At 42.4% G+C, this 20242-nt stretch overlaps 1 protein-coding gene across 21 annotated transcripts in view; it reads right to left on the reverse strand.

Moving 5' to 3' along the window:
• Positions 1 to 20242, reverse strand: part of TBCK (TBC1 domain containing kinase) — a 281017-nt gene that overhangs the window by 77481 nt on the left and 183294 nt on the right. For 18 of the 21 annotated variants that reach the window (XR_012158526.1, XR_012158524.1, XR_012158514.1 and 15 more), the window contains 2 exons: positions 16894 to 17282; positions 8061 to 8126 (listed from right to left, as the gene is read on the reverse strand). Coding sequence is in view for 1 of the 21 variants with exons in the window: in XM_073340839.1 (XP_073196940.1) it covers positions 17172 to 17282 (111 nt within the window). In the remaining 20 variants the exon portion in view is untranslated. The other 3 variants (XR_012158522.1, XR_012158523.1, XM_073340839.1) reach the window with 3 other exon arrangements.

Below are 20242 nucleotides of genomic sequence, written 5' to 3' on the forward strand. Positions count from 1 at the left end.
ACCATATTGGCTAGAAGCATATTTAAATGTGATTGTTGCTAGCAGGGCTCTATCTGGGGCCATGTTATTTATTTATTAAGGAAAACCATAATAGCTAAACAATGCTATAGGCTAGCCTCCTATATAGTATGTAGTGTGTTTTTGAACATGGCTCCATGGTTCCAATTCTCAGACAAAAAATCCAGTGTACTCTGGTTAGGGATGCCATGAGAGAACTCTGCTAGTCCTCTCCTGTGTTTCAACAAGCTTAGAGCTAGCACAGTTCTGATCCCAATGTGGACAGGCCATGACAAACTACAGTTGCTCTTTAAGAGCATGATATACAGGATCCATGCAAACTTTAAAGACATTCAGGTCTGCTTCTCATCTTCCACTCATCACTTTCCTACAATGCAAACCACAAGGCTACTCTGAAGTCCTAAAAAAAAAGAGAGATTGGAAGGAAAACAGAACAAAAGGACAATGTTTTTTAAAAATGTACAAAGACAATTTCTGCCTTGTAGATGGTTATTGGCAAAGCTATGATCTGATTTTATTATAGGAGAACTAGAATGTAAAAGTTTCGTATTTATTTTTACAGCATTTGCTAATCTAAATTAATATTTGACACCACTGCCAGTATTTTAATCAATGCAAACTGTATCATATTTCATTACTGCTTAACTGTAGCAGGAACAATATACAGTTTTTCATATATGCACCATAAATATGACTGAAAGATATAGCAAGTATACATCTACAACTCCAAACTTCACCATTGGAGAGGGTTCAGAGAAAAGCAACGAGAATGATTAAAGGATTGGAAAACGCCTTAAAAGTGATATACTGAAGGAGCTCAATCTGTTTAGATGAACAAAGAGAAAGTTATGGGTTGACTTGATCACGGCTTATTGGTACCTACCCGGGGAACAAAAATTCGATAATAGAGGGCTCTTCAATCTAGCAAACAAAGGCACAGCAAGATTCAATGGCTGGACGTTGAAGATAGACTAATTCCATCTAGAAATAATGTTCACATTTTTAACAATGAGGGCAATTAACCTTTGGAACAGTTTACTAAGTATTAACGCAGGTTTCTCCCTGACCATAAATTTTTAAATCAAGATGGGAATTTTTCTAAAAGCTATGCTCTAGTTCAAGCACATCAGGTGGACTTGAGGCAGGAATTAATTTACGGAGTCAGATGGCCTGTGTTATACAAGAGGTTAGACTAGACAATTACTATAATCCCTGCTGGCCTTAAAATCTATTAATCTAACCCCTCCGCCACGCCATTTCTTCATCACAAGTTGGTTTTGGACTATATTTGTGTGAATGAAAATTCAGGTATTTTTTTCTAATTAACATCCTGTGATAGGGACTCAGTCAAGAGCGGTGGAATTAAGAGGTCTGGGGAGGAGATGATCTATGTTTCTGCCCCCACATCTAGAAACACCCCCTGCTCAGCTTTGCTTCCCCTCCAACTCCACCCCATGCCACCTAGCTCCAGTTACTGTCTTCCCATTGGCTGATTGGGAGCTGAGAGACCAACAGATTCTGGTCAGGTCTCAGTCCAGCAGTGGGAAGGGGCAAGGACCACCTTTGATAATTGGCAGGCAGTAATGGTGGCAATTATGGAGGGTGGAGGTGAGAGCGAGACCGGGAGGGGCAGGAGCAGCTACCACAGCACCCGGAGAGCAGGTAGGAGCTGGAGTGATTGCTCCCTCATTCAAGGTGCAGCTTTGCAGTCTCTCGGTTCAGTGGGTGGCACTCTTCACTAGTGCTGGTCCATTGCCAAAGGTTTGCTGTTAAAGCACTGGACTATTGGAAGTACTTTAACTTATAGTCATCTATAATCCAATGGCACTTATTGCAAGAGTAGGGATGTAAACCCTAGCGTCGACCAAATTCCAGCCCTGGTAATTACAAATCTTCTGCCTATCTAAATGGCTTCCAAAGCTTCATTTAGATACAGTATTATTCACATTCGGTCCTAAACTTTTGTATGGGGTTGTGCCAGGTTTCCTCTTAGAGGTGGCTGTATTTCAGCTGTGAAGTGAGGCTTCTGTATATGAGTTTGCATAATCTTTTGACATGAAACCTAAGATCAGCTCTTATAATCAATAATGATGATGATAATCCTTTAGTACTGATGATGACTAAATGTTTGTTCCTTGCTGTCTGAGCAAATCTAGCTAGAGATTATGGGCATGTGAATACATAACTGACCTCTGGATGAATAAGAAGAAGGTTGAGACAAATGGTAACTTTTTCAGTTCTGTGAACTTAAAAGAGTCTCGAAAAAGCTTGTACCCCGTTGTAACCATGAACGCTCAAGAAATGCAAATCTAAGTTTACAGATATTCCCCCTCTTGTTCCAGACTTCTGAAACCTAGATAATGGAAGATTTCTTACCGATAATCTGCTTTCTGCTACCAGCGTCTCCCACAATACTGAGACATCTGGGCTGCTCCTCTCCACACTGCAGCTCACAGAGGTGGTCCAAAGATGCAAAACTGTGTGCACTGGCCACGCATCCCTGTTCCTTCTTGCTGCCAGCTGAGTCATTCCCAAACTGTGTAAAACTCACAGAAGGATATCAGTAACTATGTACTATGTATAATAATTGGCATATAGCCTGCATCTTTATGATACAACACAAAGAAAATATTTGACCCTTTGGCATAATGCCATCCAGCATGGGTAGAATCGAGGAAGGCACTGCTAGCGGAAAGGAGATTATTGGTGAGAAATCTTCCTTTTTGCTTCCCAGCATCTCCACAACAGACACATCTGGGAAGCAGTGAACAGTGATCTGGAATATAAGGTTAGAAATCCAGTAATAAGATAAGGTTTCAGTGTAACAGCCGTGTTAGTCTGTATTCGCAAAAAGAGAAACAGGAGAGACTGCTCTGTGATTTCATTATTTTCATCACTTCTACATGTAGCTTTGGGCTCCCTGTCCCGCCTTGGTTGTTTATGTACATTACTGTAATTGTGTTGTCTGACTGAACTGGGATGTGATTTCCCTTCAGGGAGATCCAGAACTTTCGTAAAAGGGTGTACAAACTTTTTCGAGCATCTTTAAGTTCACAGTACTGAAAAAGTTACTAGCGTGACTGCTCTCTATTTTAAAAGATTTATGCTTCCTCTAGGTTCCAAGTTCCCTGGGTGGTGAGAAAACCCAGATGAGCACCCTAGCTCCCCAGCTCCTCACGGTCATATGAGAGTAAAGACAAGAGAATCTGGAAGGCATAGGGACAGGCCTTTGCAGATATTCTCATGCAGTGGTTCTCTACCAGGGCTATGCATACCCTGGGGGTATATCAACTTATCTAGATATTTGCCTAGTTTTACAACAGACTACATAAAAAGCACTAGCGAAGTCAGTACAAACTAAAATTTCATATAGACAAATGAGAAAGTAAGCAATTTTTCAGTAATAGCATGCTCTGACACTTTTGTATTTTTATGTCGGATATTGTAAGCAAGTAGTCTTTAAGTGAGGTGTTGTCATAAAAATAAAGGGAAGGGTAAACCCCTTTGAAATCCCTCCTGGCCAGGGGAAAGCTCCTCTCACCTGTAAAGGGTTAAGAAGCTAAAGGTAACCTCGCTGGCACCTGACCAAAATGACCAATGAGGAGACAAGATACTTTCAAAAGCTGGGAGGAGGGAGAGAAACAAAGGGTCTGGGTCTGTCTGTAGTCGTCTTGGCCGGGGACAGAACAGGAATGGAGTCTTAGAACTTTTAGTAAGTAATCTAGCTAGGTATGTGTTAGATTATGATTTCTTTAAATGGCTGAGAAAAGAATTGTGCTGAATAGAATAACTATTTCTGTCTGTGTATCTTTTTTGTAACTTAAGGTTTTGCCTAGAGGGGTTCTCTATGTTTTTGAATCTAATTACCCTGTAAGATATCTACCATCCTGATTTTACAGGGGGGATTTCTTTATTTCTATTTACTTCTATTTTTTATTAAAAGTCTTCTTGTAAAACACTGAATGCTTTTTCATTGTTTTCAGATCCAAGGGTTTGGGTCTGTGGTCACCTATGCAAATTGGTGAGGCTTTTTACCAAACCTTGTCCAGGAAGTGGGGTGCAAGGTTTTGGGAAGTATTTTGGGGGGAAGGACGCGTCCAAACAGCTCTTCCCCAGTAACCAGTATTAGTTTGGTGGTGGTAGCGGCCAGTCCAAGGATAACGGGGGTAATATTTTGTACCTTGGGGAAGTTTTGACCTAAGCTGGTAAAGATAAGCTTAGGAGGCTTTTCATGCAGGTCCCCACATCTGTACCCTAGAGTTCAGAGTGGGGGAGGAACCGTGACAGGTGTGGTACACAAGACAAATCAGACTCCTGAAAGGGGTACAGTAGTCCAGAAAGGTTGAGAACCACTGTTCCCATGGATGGTCTACAACTTTAGGGAGCTGAGTGCCTGGACTGGGACTTGTACTTGGTCTTTCATGTGTCCTGGGGAGTGATTCTAGGAGAAAGGATTGAAGGCACTTGTTGTGCGATTTTTCCCAATTGAGGATTCAGATACATGATATCAGAAGACCCAAAAGCTGAAAACACTGTGCTATAGTACGACTTCCACAGATGACAAGATCCTGGATCTTGTAGAACCTTTCAAGTGGTGGAGAGATTTTTCTATGTCCACTCCTAGGTGAGAGATGATGGTTGAAGGAATCAGGGAGCTCTTTTTTACATTGAAGGCAAAACCATATGCTTTTAGGAGGTCCAGAGTCCAAGCTGTGGCTTTGTGCACCTTGGCTTGGGACGGGGCTCTTATCAGGATGTTGTCGAGACAGGGTATACACTGTGCCCTGAGCCTAGCTATAATCACTACCTTACTTTTGTAAAGACCCTGGGGACCAAACACAGTTCAAAAAGGCAGGTTTTGGTACTGGTAATGCTTCCTGCCATAAAGGAATCTCAGGAGTCTGCAGTGACGTGATCCACTGATGTCAGGAAGTCTCCTTGAGAAAACAAAGCACTGTTGAGGCCAAGGTTACCATTTGGAACTGTGTCCTTGGCAGCCAGCTGCTGAGCCTCTTGAGGTCGAGGATGGCTCTAACTCCCCCACCTCAAACTTCTGGACCATAAAGAAGATGGAGTAAAACCCTAAGACTGTTTCTTCTGAGGGCATGCTTTCTAATACTCCTCTATCCAGAAGATGAGAAGTCTTGTTCTAGGTTAGCTCATGTTTTTCGGGGCTGCCGGAAATGAGTGACTGGATGAAGAAAGGATAAGGTGGAGCCCTAAAGTTTGAGGGAGTACTCCTGGCTCACTGTGTCCTTCACCGATATGTCCATTGTGGATGCGTACCTCTGTTCCGTGAAGTGAGAAATTCTGCCTCCTAGCTTCAGTTCTGGGAGTTGACACATATGATCACTACCATGAGGTGGTCTTGAAGGCTGCGGGGCCACCTCTGGGCTTTTCCCCCCAAACCTTGATTTCAGGGCTTACCTGTAAAGAATCTGCTTTCCCTTCACTGGTACTTCTGCGAGGTAGAGAGGTGAAAGGAGAATCTCTGTCTGAACATTGGCTTGTATTCTTTCTGGAGGGCACTTAACAAGAACAGGAGGAACTGCTTGTTTTTGTTTTAATTTTTCACCACCACTTTGTCTAGCTTTGGTCCAAAGAGAATGGAGTCTGTACATTTTGCTGAGCACACTACCTGTTTAGAGTGGGAATCCACCTTCCAAGGTTGGAGCTCCATGTGGATGCCATGGAACTGGCTGAAAACTTTGTTGTATTCAGTGAAGTTTTGGCTAGAAACACTGCTGCAACGGAGATTTTTAAGAGTAGGGCTGAAATAAGTGTGATATCTGTCCCTCAGTACCCTGAGATCCTCCAGCCAGGAGACATGCTCTAGCAAAGCATGTTGCTGACAGACACACCCTTAAGTTAGGCGAAGAGGCCTCAAAGTCTTTCTATGAGAGTGGTCTCCACTTTCCTGTCTGGTCCTTAGGGAAGAATTCTCCTTCTGAGGGGATAACCATATCACTTGCTAGGGATGCAACAGCAGCATTGACCTTTGGGACCTCAGCAACAGAGTTCTTTGGCTCCTGTAGCCTGTAGAACCCAAAGAGATTTTTACTGATATGTTTGCCTTTGTCAGGCTTGTCCCACTCCTCCGTGATCACATCCTCAAAGGAAGAGTACAAGGAATTGAAGCCTTAGGAGAGGATTCTGAGGGTACATATTTGAGTTGAGGCTTGCTTTCTGAAGCCTGTTGAGGCTGGATCTGTATGGTAGATACAACCTTTCTGTACATGGCTTCAAACTGTGCGGGTGGGGATGGATGGAGAATCTGTGCTGTGTCTTCTCCTGAGCCTGCTCAGCTACACAGCTCAATAGCTCTCCTTTCTCTGCGCGGAGGGTGGGGGGGAGGAGGAGGAAGAGTCAGAGAGCACATTCCTCCCTGTCCCCCAACCCTTTTTCTCTTTTTGCTCTTTGTTGGTCTCTTTGCCCTTGTAGCCCGCCTCACAGGCCAAGGTGCCCTGCTGTGGCTCTGATGAGGTATTTTACAGCTTGCCTTCCACAGTGCCTGAAGCCCTCTAGGGAATTCTCTGATTCCTCCAGGGCTCCCAGTCCTCTAGAGCAGGGAGAGGTTTGCTGCCTCCATCCTTCTGCTCAATTGGGAGGGAGGGGGACTGTTTATGGGCTCCTTCCCCCAGGACATTTAGGAGTCATTTTAAGATTTGGGGGTGAGGAGAACCTCTAGTCCCACCAGACTGTTTTCTTTAGAGTCCAGGAGTACCCTGAGACATACCCCATAGCCCAGCTGGATGAGGTCCTTCAAGCTTCTCTCTGCTCTGTTCCATAGCTCCAGGTCCATTTTCCCCACATCGGGGTGGTGGAGTCCGGTTGTCACATGCTTCTGACTGCTTGATATGTTAGAAAAGCAAAGGACTCACTTGTTCCAAAGAACAAAGTATCTACCTTTTCTTATGTACCTATATGGTCCCCATCACTACAGTATCTGAGTGTACCACAATCTTTAATGTATTTCTCCTCACAGAACCACTGAGAGATAAAGCAGTGCTATTATCCTAATTTTACAGATGTGGAACTGAGGCACAGAGAGACTAAGTGACTTGCCTAAGGTCACACAGGAAGTCTATAGAAGGGAACTGAGCACAGACCTCCCACAAGCCAAGCTAGCACCCTAAACACTGGACCTCCCAAAAAACAAATTATGCCATATTCCTGTTCTGTAGACGCCTAAGACTTCTGTTCTAAGACTTTATTCCCCTGATCCATCAAACTGGCACCTTTCACCAGAACTAAAACCACGAAGACTTCTTTGTAAGAGTATGTTGTGCTAGATACCATATCTGGCAATCAATCAATCAAAATCAATCAATAAATAAATAGATTTTTGGCTCCCTTCAGTTCAAGACTGTTGTAGTCAGTAACTCAATGTAATCACTCTGAAGTTGGCTCTCTAACTTCTGGCTATGCTCATCTCATTTAACATAATGATTACTACATAAATCCATGTGTTTATGTACTTTATCTCTTCCCTTAGACAGGTTACTGTGTCCTGGGCATTGTTATGTATCAGTGTATCATGGAACATGGCTGCTAAAGTGTATAATAAAATTTTAATCTAGAAATAAAATAGTTGAATTACAAGTGTGTACTGTCTGAGGGCATCCTGTAGTAATAACACCAAGAGACAACAACAAGTTGATTTAGAACAAAACCATCATAGTGATTTACAGTATGATTGAACAGGTTTTGGAAGGAGCCCAAAAGCTTTGCAAGCAATATATTATGTCTAATCTAAACTCATCCAATGCATGACACCAAAAATACAGTGTAGTCAGTGTAAACAGATCCTTCACTTTGCCAGTCATATTTTTTAAACTGCACATAATAGATATTGGATTATTTCACACTGACAGCTGGGACGGCCCCCTGCAACATTAACTTTTGTTCAGTAATGTGATTATGATGATACTAAATGGGTTTGTTAAGATAATGAATAGACTACAGATTTAGTTGTCCTACCGATATTACAGTGATATCACTTAGAGTATTGTTCACCACAAAATTAATAGCTTAACACTTACCTGGGAGACTATATAAACTTCTTCCAAAAACAGATAGTCATCTCTGACATCAATTTGCTTCGCAAGCTGCAAATCAAAAAGGATGATGATGCTGGCATTAGAAAGGTGGGATCAGTTAAGGAAAAAAATATTTTTCTAGCCGAACACACAAGCCTGATGTCAAATCAGTCTTCACAGATCAAAAGCAGTTGGTTCCTCCTGGACAGAAATAATCTTCTGGAAGAGATAATAGTTCATTAAGCACTCTTAGTGGATCTGTGCAGGGTGAACCCAGGGAAAAGTAGTATGAGAACACAGTATGGTGACTCAAAAGGTGATGGGACAAGGCTTACAGGAGCAAATTAAGTTTCCAACTTCATATAGGAGAGTGGTAGGCCTTGTGACATTGACATAAACTGTGACTATATAGATCATTGTTGCAACCAGGGTTGCACCAGTTCTTATACAGAGGAGGTCAAGTGGGGTGTCTATGGAAAGGTTGTAGTTTGCTGGTTTTGATTATGCTGTCTATATGTGTGTATCATTTTTGTAGTTGAAGTTATGAATATTGGCTTTGCATTTGTTTGAGTCTAAGTAGCCTAAGTGAAGCATTTGGTCAGCTTCTTGAGAAAGGACTATTCTCAGTGAGTGCCCAATCAAGAAACACTTAACTGACCATGGACTTCGGGAGACACTAATCCACATCTGAGCTTTCCTGGGAATGTTAAAACTAACATATAAACAATGGCATTGGCCTGCAAAAAGCTGAATCATTCATAGACATGTGACTTGCCCAGGTGGCTACAGACTCCACCTTGTTGTTGTGATTTTGCACAGAGGAACAAAGGGGTTTCCCACAAGAGAAAGAATATAAGAGGCCCTGGAAACTCCTCTATTTTGTCTTCAGCTGTCTCAGAAGATAGGCATCTCTTTGGGGTGGAGAGGCTAAAAGACACTGGAACAAAGGACAGTAACTATGGGGGTGTGAATGATTGCTGGACCCAGTCTAGGAAGGAATCTAATCTGTGCCAAAAGTTTATTGGAACATCTCTGAGGGTGAGATTTACCTGCATTTAGTTTCCTACTGTATTAGACTTAGACTTGTGTGTTTTTGTTTTATTTTGCTTCGTAATTTACTTTGTTCTGTCTGTTATTACTTGGAAGCACTTAAAACCTACTTTTTATATTTCATAAAATCACTTTTTGTTTATTAATTAACCCAGAGCAAGTAATTAATTTCTGGGACACCAAACAGCTGTGCATCTCTCTCTATCAATGTTATAGAGGGAGAACAATTTATCAGTTTACCCTGTATAAACTTTATACAGACTAAAACAGATTTATTTGGGGTTTGGATTCCATTGGGAACTGGGTATCTGGGTGCTGGAGACAGAAGCACTTCTTAAGCTGTTTTCAGTTTAGTCTGCAGCTTTTGGGGGACATGGTTCAGACCTGGGTCTGTGTTTGCAGCAGGCTAGTGTATCTGGCTCAAAAAGACAGGGTACTGAAGTCTCATGCTGCCAGGGAACATGGGCTCAGAGGCAGTCTCAGCACATCAGATGACAGTCTCAAGGGGGGGGGGGGGGCGGGTGTCTCTGTGACCCAACCCATCACAGGCCTGTCTAATCCTTTTGATAGGAAAAGATATTTTGAAAAGTGGGGAAAACAAGGCCACAGTGATTCTCATAGCTCCTGATATCAACATATGAACTCATGCCTTTGTGAAAACCAAAGAGAAAATATAAACATTCTCTGACTGAAGAAGCTTCATTAGGGCTTACACCCAGGTTGCAACTGTAGACCAAATATAATAGCATGCCTTTGTTGTACGTTATATTCTGAATTTCTGGAGACTGCACATATCTATTATTTAGGCCCAGAATCCTGATCACCTCTGATCAAAGACAGGAGCTCAGTGTGTCTCACTGTATGACAATGTAAGACACAGCCTCCGGGTTGCTGAAGTTCTGTTTTCCTGGGAAGGGATTAACTCCTTCAATGTATAGTCTGTGGCTTTAAACTCCAGCTAACAGATGCCCAGAAGAGCATCCTTCTTGTGTCACCAGTACTCACATGAGGGAGATTTGGGTGGTTGACCCTGCCATTCAAGCCCACATCCAGACACATATACAACCCATATACTCTGCAAAATCTAAATCATGCATCTTTTCTCTTGCCTGAACACATTGCCCTCAGCAGCCATGGTCACTTTTCTCATTACAAGGCACAAGAAAAGTGGAGATCATATGCAACCTTGCCTTACGCCAGTAACAATCTTAAATCATTGTGGGTCTCTGCTCTCTGTCCTGATGCAGCACACAGGCTTGGCAAACAAAGCTTTTACAAATTAACAATCCTTGCTGGAATTCCTTAGTGTCTCAGGATCTTCCAGAGGGCTTCTGTCTGAACTCTATCAAATGATTTTATGAAATCAAGGAAATTATCTTCTGCTGGTATTTTAAATCTCTCTTAATGAGTCCTCTCAAATGCGAAAATCTGGTCTGAATACAACCTTCTGGACTGAAATCCAGCCTATTCCTCTCTGAGTACTTTGTCAACAGCAGTTTTCATCCTATTCAAATCAAAATACTACAAAATTTTTTGCAGGTGGCAGTGTCACCCCTTTCCAGTTATCACAAATAAGCTTGTCCCCCTTTTCAGGAATTTTGCAGATGATAATACCTCTTCCTCAATCTTTAGGAAAGATCTCCTTTTCCCAAACCAATCTGTACAACCTGCACATGTAATTTACCATCATTTTCTCCCTAGCTTTTAACATTTCAATATCTATATGGTCATAGCCTCATGCTTTACCACTCTTCGGTTGGTTTATAGCTTCATTTACTTCATCAAAGGCAATTATTTCTTGTGACATGAAGAAATAGCAGATTTTCCTATCTCTCAATATGTGTTAATGGTTCTGGCTGGTCAAGCAGAGCCTGGAAATGTTTCATCCAACAGGCTCTCTGTGGTTAGAATTGTACCAACTCAAGCCTTCAACAGGACACAATGGTTCGAGAACTGTGATACCAGTTGTGTAGATACTAAAAAAAGCTTTTTAGAATCTCCTCTCTTGTACACCTCCTCAGCTTCTCTTGCTTAGTTTTCCATTCATTCTCTATTATCTCTTCTAGATGATCCTTTAACTTTCTTGTTTGTCCACATATTCTTGTGGCAGAATAGCTCCTTTTCTGCTGTCTTGTTCTTGAATTAGAGAATCCAACAAATCTCCATGTATTTGTTGGCACCATTCTTCTTTTCGAAAGCTTCTCACACCCATTGTATTCCTGGCTGCATCCACAGTAGTTTCTCTGAAAAACTGTCATTATTCTTCTATGTTCTCCATCAGTGTCTTTAACTCTTCAAATCCATTGTGAAGTTGCAGCTCAATATGTGCTTACACAGATGGATCTACTAACTTTCTCGTATCATCCATATCCTCTACCTTGCATGCTGACACCTTTCTTGAGTTTTATTTTGATTGTCCCAATAACAAGATGGAGGTTACTTTTGATATCAGCACCTATAAGCACCCTGGCATCCAACAGAGATCTTCTCCACCGCCTACTAATAGCGACATGAGTATGCTGTTTCTGGGCGAAGCATCATTTGCTATCCATGTCAGTTTCTGGCTTTCCTTGTGTGGAAAAGTGTAATCCCAATGCAAAGATTGCTTAGCATGCAGAGTTCAACAAAATCATTCACCATTGTCATCTGTCTTGGGAGTGCCACATCTGTCCATAATGTATTCATATCAGTATTATCATCACCAACCTGTGCATTTTGATCTTCCATAAGACAATGACATATTTACGGATCTTATCAAGGAGGCTCTGCAATCAATAGAAACGGTCTTTGAACCATCCTTTGCTAATGTTCGCTGGCACATACTACTGAACTGTGACTTTTGCGAGGTTTGTCACAAAGTGAGTAGTCATTATTCTTGAGTTTACAGGTTCCCATTCTTTCAGTAAGTTCTTTGCTAAATAATAAACCTACACATTCCCTGTGTGCATCATCCTCTCTTCCAGTATATAAAACAATCACACCTTCCAACAATAATTTGTCTCAATTTACCTCCTCTTACTCAATCCAAGTATACTTAGGCCAAATTTTCGTTTCTCTGATAACTTGTATCAGTCTACCTATGCTCCAAAGTGAGCTAACATTCCAACACCCAGTTCTTGTCTTAACCTTAATGCCATTTCAGATTAAGAACTTCCTTGCAACTTTGATTTTCCATCATCATCATTTTGGCTGGATTGCTGGTTGGCCAGTAACTTGTCTTTTGTCCAACAGACTGTGGTTCTCCACTGTTAATGCCTGTATTGTCAAATCTGTGGCAGACTGGTCTTCTCTCTGCATTGTTTCTGTAACGGAAAGTATTTTTGCATAGATAGGTTGTTAGCCTCATTCACAACTCCCTACCAGGACTGGTGGACTGCCTTTAATCTGGCTCCTACTCTTTGACCTGTCTGATTTGGATGGCCCTTCCAGGAATTCTGTTCCCTCAAGCACAGCTCTCAGGGTCACTGGAGCATGCAAGCCTCCCACCACCTCAAGGTGCAGTCCTGGGGAAAAATGATTGATTGGAACCTGGCCTACATCTGCCTTGAGGTGAGTGGCACATCATAGTCATTTTTGGCTACTCCTAGATGAGTAAGGACCACCCTGAATTGGCAACATTTGACAGGACCATGGAGAACTTTCTCTGGAATCAGAGGAATGAGGTTGAGGAAGGGACAAAGTTATAGCCAGAAAGGAAGGGCCCTGCCAAGCATAAAGGCAGGAGAGAAATCAAGGATGTGAGAACTAACTGCCTTTGCCCAAAAAATTCACTACACAAATATCTTTGGGTGCCAGAAAAACCTTTGGAAGGAGAACATAATGAAAATATCAGAGGATGGTTCTGGGCCGAGCACTGGGGCTGCGGAGAACATATTGCAGAACAGCAATTACATAATGGCCTGTAAAGGCCAAGGGGGAATGGGACTGCTAGAAGAAGGGCATAGTGGATGTCGTTTTTCTATTGCTTTCATTGGACATCCTGGCAGTTTGACATACCTCCATGCCAACAGCAGGACTTCCCAGCAGTGCCAGAACTGGTGAAATAGATGTAGTGTGAGAATATCAATGACCAAAACACAGGTCTACTTTTCTCCTTTAAATCAGATAGCATAAAAACAGAACTCTGTAGCGAGAACAAGTTACCAAACAATTACAAGAATCTCACACTTCTAAGAGGAAAAGATAAAATCAAATTTTGTCACTGAGTGCTGGAACTGGCATAACAACAGAATCCAGATACACAAAGATTTCCATGAAGAGCTCTCAGACTGCAAGACCCATTGTGTGTGGTGATATTTTTTTAGTTGTAACAAATACTTATCTGCAGAGATGAAAGTAAGCCAGTAAGGTCTGGTATGGCATACCAGCAAGAGTCGGTGCCCCGTACCAGACCGGCTTCCCCAGGTGGTGATTTAAAGGGCCTGGGGCTCCCAGCAGTGGCTGGAGCCCCAGGCCCTTTAAATTGCCACCAGAGCCCTGGGGCTCCATCGGCGATTTAAAGGGTCCAGGGCTCCTCTGCAGTAGCGGTGGCTGGGAGCCCCTGGCCCTTTAAATCACCACCGGAGCCCTCAGCCGCCGCTACCCCAGGGCTCCGGCAGCGGGGCTCAGGCAGTGATTTAAAGTGCCCAGGGCTCCAGCCGCCACTACTGTCCGGGGCCCTTTAAACCTCTGCTGGCTCCAGCAACAGGGCTCCAGCAGCGATTTAAAGGGCTCGGGGCAGTAGCAGCAGCCAGAGCCCCGGGCCCTTTAAATTGCCGCCCGAGCCCTGCTGCCGTAGTGGCGGCTGAGGGCTCCGGTGGTGATTTAAATGGCCCAGGACTCCCAGCCGCAGCTACCACAGCAGAGCCCCGGGCCCTTTAAATCTCCGCCAGAGCCCTGAGGTAGCGGTGGCAGACGGGAGCCCCCAGGGCACTTGTAGGCAATTTAAAGGGCCCAGGAGCCCCAGACCCTTTAAATCACCACCAGAGACCCCGGCCGCCGCCGCTACCCCAGGGGCTTCACCAGCAGGGCTCGCACAGCAATTTAAAGGGCCCAGGGTGGTAGCAGTGACTGGAGCCCCAGGCCCTTTAAATCACCATCCGAGCCCTGCTGCCGGAGCCCCTGGGGCTCCTTCAGCAATTTAAAGGGCCCGGGGCTCCACTCTGGGTAGCAGTGGCCAGGAGCCCCGGGCCCTTTAAATCACTGCCGGAGCCCTCTGCCACTGCTCCTACCCCGGGGTTCTGGCAGCAGGGTTCGAGTGGTGATTTAAAGGTCCCGGGGCTCAGCTGCGGTAGCGGTGGCCGGAGCCCCAGGTCCTTTAAATGGCCCCTGAGCCCCGCGGCTCCCAGCCACCTCCGCAACTGGTAGCTCCGGCGGTGATTTAAAGGGCTCAGGGCTCCCAGCCGCCTCTACCGCAGCCGGAGCCCCATGCCCTTTAAATCTCAATTTAATCTCTAAAGGCCCCGCCCCCTGCTCAGGACTCCGGTGTAACGGTAAATCCTTTATATTACTTTCACCCCTGCCTATCTGAGACACACCAATAAAAGTGGAGTCTAGAAATTATGTGCAATTCCTTTCTTTAAAATGTCTCAAGTTTTGCATATCCTCATTCCATCTATTCAGCCTTTTAAAATGTCAGTAACAAAGTAATAAGTAGTGCTACACATTAGCAACTCAATCTAGTCCAGTTTAAGTTATTCAAGTGTTAAGGTAAATGGCATAACACATTTCTAATTGCTTCACTGTAATTAGATGTTGCTCAATGATTCTGTGCATTTCCTGGTCTTGCACGTTTCTTTTTTTGTGACTCCTGTCCATGTAAATAATTTTTTTCTTGACATACATTTCCATGTATGAAGAATAATGCAGTATATAGGGCTGCTCAGATCACAGTCACCTGGTGATATCAAGAATTGCTAATGGTGTGCCACAAGTGAACCTCTGAAGCAACTTCAGAATAAAACTTTCTGCTCATTGAGCAGTCCAGATCCAAGTGCTCTGGTGGAACAGCTCCCTCTAGGACGCTGATCTTCCACAGTTTCAGTTATGAGATAATCTTGTCGGCGATCTACAGAAGAGCACATGGTCCGTATTTAGCCTTTCTTCAAATGGCTTAATATTGGAAATTAATCTTTTATGACATAAGGAAAGAAAAAATGTAAATATACTGAGCTGCTGCAATGCTCTATTTGCAAAGTTAAAACCAAATCATCACATGAATTCCCAAACTAGGGCAAGCACTAGTTTTAGTCACTTTTTCCAGAGTAAGTCCTTGTATACTAACACTGTACTTTTATTGTAAACCTTTACAGTTCATGGACCACTCTAAAAAAAGGAACATTGTGTCAACTCAAATGACAAACTCCCATCTGCTCACACTAACAAATCTTTAATGCTTTTTTATTTTACAAGCTACTTTAATATCTACAACCACATTATAAAATCAGATAATACTCAGAAGAATGCACAAGGAAGTTTTCTAATTTTAAAGTTATAGGAAGATTCTTAGTACCATCTCAAAGTTTTTTCCCTTTAAACATCAGCCCTCCCTCACTGGCTCTTGCTCTCAGGGCATTCGAGCACAATACATTTATTTTAATGCTATTGATTTAGGGAGCCTACAGCCTGCATCACATCTTTTGGGATTAAAGATATTGTACTTTTATCAGTGATGTACAGGAAGATATAGATTATTGTAGATTTTTGGAGGTTTTTAAAAAAATTTTACTTAGAAAAATTAATTTTTGGAACCATAGCAAAGCTGGGGCTAAACTGTGGTTAAGCTAAAATTATGAGGCATAGAATTCAGATATTTTTCACCATAATCAAAAGGTGAGTCTCACACAAATAAAGCCTTTAATCAAACAACAAAACAAAAAATAAAGTCACTCTCCCTTTTAGCTCCTTGGCAGCAGACAGACCCCATTTCCTGTTCCTATCTCTGATTTTGACACTCTTGGCTTCTGACTGCAAGAAAAGTCATTTCCAAATTCTCTTTACCCAAAACCATCTCATCCCACTTGTGGTACTTGGTTTCACAAAACTGCAGCACTGGCATATATTTTATTTTAGAGATATGACTGCTGAATCAGTGTGTCAGTTTTAAAGTTCAGACTCAAGAAGTGATCCTTCAAAAAGTGACTACATTGGCAGGTGGAATAAAGTAGATCACCCAGTACACCTTTTCCACCTTCAATTAGAATGTATATTTCTATGAAAGGTTGGGGAGTCCTATCGTGTGAAAAAACAGAACTGCTTTTTTTCCTTCATCAGTGTTTCAAACATGGACCACTATTATTATTGTTTGGCTAATTAATCTTTTGTCATTTCCCACAGTACAGTCAGAAGCGTACTTTTCCTGCATATTTTAAGAATTCTCATGTTTCAGGAAACGTCATTAAATTATTTGCACAGGATGAGGCCTACTCTGCAACAGCTACGGTAATAACAGAGCAAAGGAAATCTGAATGAACAATTCTCTAAAAGAAGGTATATATCTGGATATATTCAGCAGCACTCCGAACACGATTTCCAGTTTGGAATTTATTTATTTTCTTTTCCTGCTCAGATCAGAAAACAGCTGCCCAGAGCAAAAGTGGATCATTAAATGCAGCATTTATTCTTTAAAGATTTGATAGAAAAAAAGTGTTCTTTGTAGTAAGATGTGTGTGATACAATTTCAGCCTATTACTTTCAATGTTCACTCTCTAAAATATTTCTAAAACATAATCTATTTAATGCAACTGTGATCTCTCTGGCAATGGTTTCTCCTGTTTTGCTGAAATATGTATAGACCCTAAATATTTACCTGAGCTACACTGCTTTTCTACTGGAATCTGACAATGCTCGATGCAGATTTCATTGCTGCTGAAAGAAGTCCCTTGCCAGACTTAAAGCTTCACATTTTTCATCCAGTCCAATTGAAGTTCCATGTCAAAGCTCTTTCACTCCAGATCCACATGGAAAGACACTAATAATCTGGATTTCTTGTATACTGCAGATGTCTTAATGCCCTTAGGGTTTATGATGCTCACACACAGTCGACAGAACCCTCTAACTTTAAATTCTCTCAAAATTTGTAGTGGTTCATATCTGTGGAGAAGGAACTGTCAGAAGACCAGTTGGCTTGATCTTGTTTATGCCTCCATCCAGAATGCAGACTCTTGGATATTTGATTTGCACTAGATGAGCTGCAAACTGAAACAAATACACATCGTTAGTATGCTGTCTATTGCACTCCTTTTTCTGAGCTAAGAAAGCGAAGTGAAACAGAGGATAACCTTAATAATATCCCTGTATAATATCTGCATTCACCTGTGAACCCCACAACAGAACTGCTTTCCTACTAACTACTATGGCATAGCAGCCTATACGAGTTTGTTTGTTTGTATGCATTGCATTAAATTTGGTGGTCGTGAAAAGCCTCACATTGGTCGCTCTGAATTCTCTTTACAGATGATGTATTGTACAAACATCTGCAGGTCCAGTTTCCTCACTCATCACTATTCCTTAACATCTGATCCAGAGGAACCATCCTCTAGTGGTTTAAAAGTGGAGATAAAATTCTCCATAGTCATCCAATTGCCAGCATCTGTCATTATGATCAGTGCGTTACCCTGACATTCAATTTTCCCAACCAAATGTTGTTTGGAAAACACACAGCCAACTCCCACCCCCACAATTTAACAAGTCTGTACGTTTGCTTTCTTCCTGATTTTTTACCATTTACTATCCATTTGCACAACTCACAGGAAGTATAAAGCACTAAGAATTACTTCTGCCAGCCAACTAAATTACCAACTCCAACAGGGCAATAACTTCCATTCTAGTGCCACCATGTGAACTGAATTTGGCACACTAAACTGTAGCTGGAAGAATTTTTTTTGTCTACTTCCCATTTAAATGACCAGGACGCTATAATAGCTACCAAGGCTTAAGACTACGTGCTTCAGCGTTACCTGCTCAATGCTAAAACAGAAAGACCGCGGCATTTCCTTTGAGGGCGACAAACAACAACAATTAATAGTAGCCAAGTATTAAATTTCCCCAGCTGGAATTTTCACCTTGTAATGTGTGTGTTTTATGTCACCCTTAAAAGGCATTTTAAATATGCACATAATTCATTTTTGTACATCTGTATGTCAAACAAAGTTACTGCATTCCTTTCCAAGTGATTCAGGTTAGACGTGAATAGGGAGTGAGAATTCAGCACATGCTCTCTGATCACTGAAGATTTGTTCAGATAATATAAGGGGTCACAGCTGATCAGTGTCAGGGAATTCCTAGGGTCATGTCTCGTAGAAGTACTACCCTAGGGAACACCAAAGTCAGACTATGTTGATGTGTCTTTCTCCTTCCTCATTGGCTTCTGTCAGTCAGTGGAAGATTCAAAGGATCAAAAAGAAAAACATTACAGGCATTAAGCAAGATGGGATATGTAGCTGCCAAGTGATGTCAGCTTGCAACAGAGGAATAAATACCCCGCATCCATGGAAAGTTCTATGAACCAGAGCTTCTTGCGATATGCATTTTAACTATTCCTGAGGCGTATTCAGACTCCCCCACTATCTTTACAGTCACTAACCACACACAAACACATATATGGATATGTTTCTTTTTTTAAAAAGAAGTACCTGTGCTATATTCATCAAAAATATGCTGGAAAAATTACCATACGCTCTTAATGACATATATTTATCTCATCCCGTATCTATACCTCGTCATACCTACATCATATATCTATCACGTTTTACTCATAACTCTTCAAAAGCTACATACAGTGTCTATTAATATTTTAAATTTTAACTATAAATAGGGATTTACCACACATTGGTCTTAATATGACTGCCATTTCATTTTATTTAAAAAGTGAATCTAAATCACACATAATTGCTTCTCATTTAGGGTTTGTACATCATAAATCTTGTGCTACACAATACTTTTGCCATGCCCCAGTAATCAGGGTATAGTTAGAAATGAGCTTTCACTGCATATTTGACAAATGGCCCATGTAAATCCTGCTGGTGTGCTGAGGGAGCCCCATGGTAACTAGACTGGAGAGGCCTGTGACAACTGGGAAACAGCAGTTGGAGTGGGGAGACCATCAGAGAAACAGAGTCTGCTAGTTGGGTGATTTGAAGAAAGACATGATATTGTAGAGAGAAGCAAGTATTCAAATAGTTAGGAGAGAGGCAGGGCAGCAAAAGTAACCGTGAGATGGGAACAAAGTGGCAGAGTAAGAGCTCTTGTAAGTAACGAGCTGACAGGAATTTGAGGAGGAGGTACTGATTCTAATGAAAATTTAACAAAAAGTATATGCTTGTTCTGGGGGAGAGGCTGAAGGGGTCACGGGTAGATACGCTGGAGGGTAGGGACAGGATACCTACACAAAGGGCCCTACACAAATTAGAGGATTGGGCCAAAAGAAATCTGATGAGGTTCAACAAGGACAAGTGCAGAGTCCTGCACTTAGGACGGAAGAATCCCATGCACCACTACAGACTAGGGACTGAATGGCTTGGCAGCAGTTCGGCAGAAAAGGACCTAGGGGTTACAGTGGACGAGAAGCTGGAAATGAGTCAACAGTGTGCCCTTGTTGCCAAGAAGGCCAATGTCATTTTGGGATGTAAAAGTAGAGGCATTGCCAGCAGATCGAGGGACACGATCGTTCCCCTCTATTCGACACTGGTGAGGCCTCACCTGGAGTACTGTGTCCAGTTTTGGGCCCCACCCTACAAAAAGGATGTGGAAAAATTGGAAAGAGTCCAGCAGAGGGCAACAAAAATGATTAGGAGACTGGAACACATGACTTATGAGGAGAGGCTGAGGAAACTGGGATTGTTTAGTCTGCGGAAGAGAAGAATGAGGGGGGATTTGATAGCTGCTTTCAACTACCTGAAAGGGGGTTCGAAAGAGGATCGATCTAGACTGATCTCAGTGGTAGTTATGACAGAACAAGGAGTAATGGTCTCAAGTTGCAGTGGGGGAGGTTTAGGTTGGATATTAGGAAAAACTTTTTCACTAGGAGGGTGGTGAAACACTGGAATGCGTTACCTAGGGAGGTGGTGGAATCTCCTTCCTTAGATATTTTTAAGGTCAGGCTTGACAAAGCCCTGGCTGGGATGATTTAGTTGGGGATTGGTCCTGCTTTGAGCAAG

Source organism: Lepidochelys kempii, chromosome 4 (assembly GCF_965140265.1).
Source record: "Lepidochelys kempii isolate rLepKem1 chromosome 4, rLepKem1.hap2, whole genome shotgun sequence".
Taxonomy (NCBI): Eukaryota; Metazoa; Chordata; order Testudines; family Cheloniidae; genus Lepidochelys; species Lepidochelys kempii.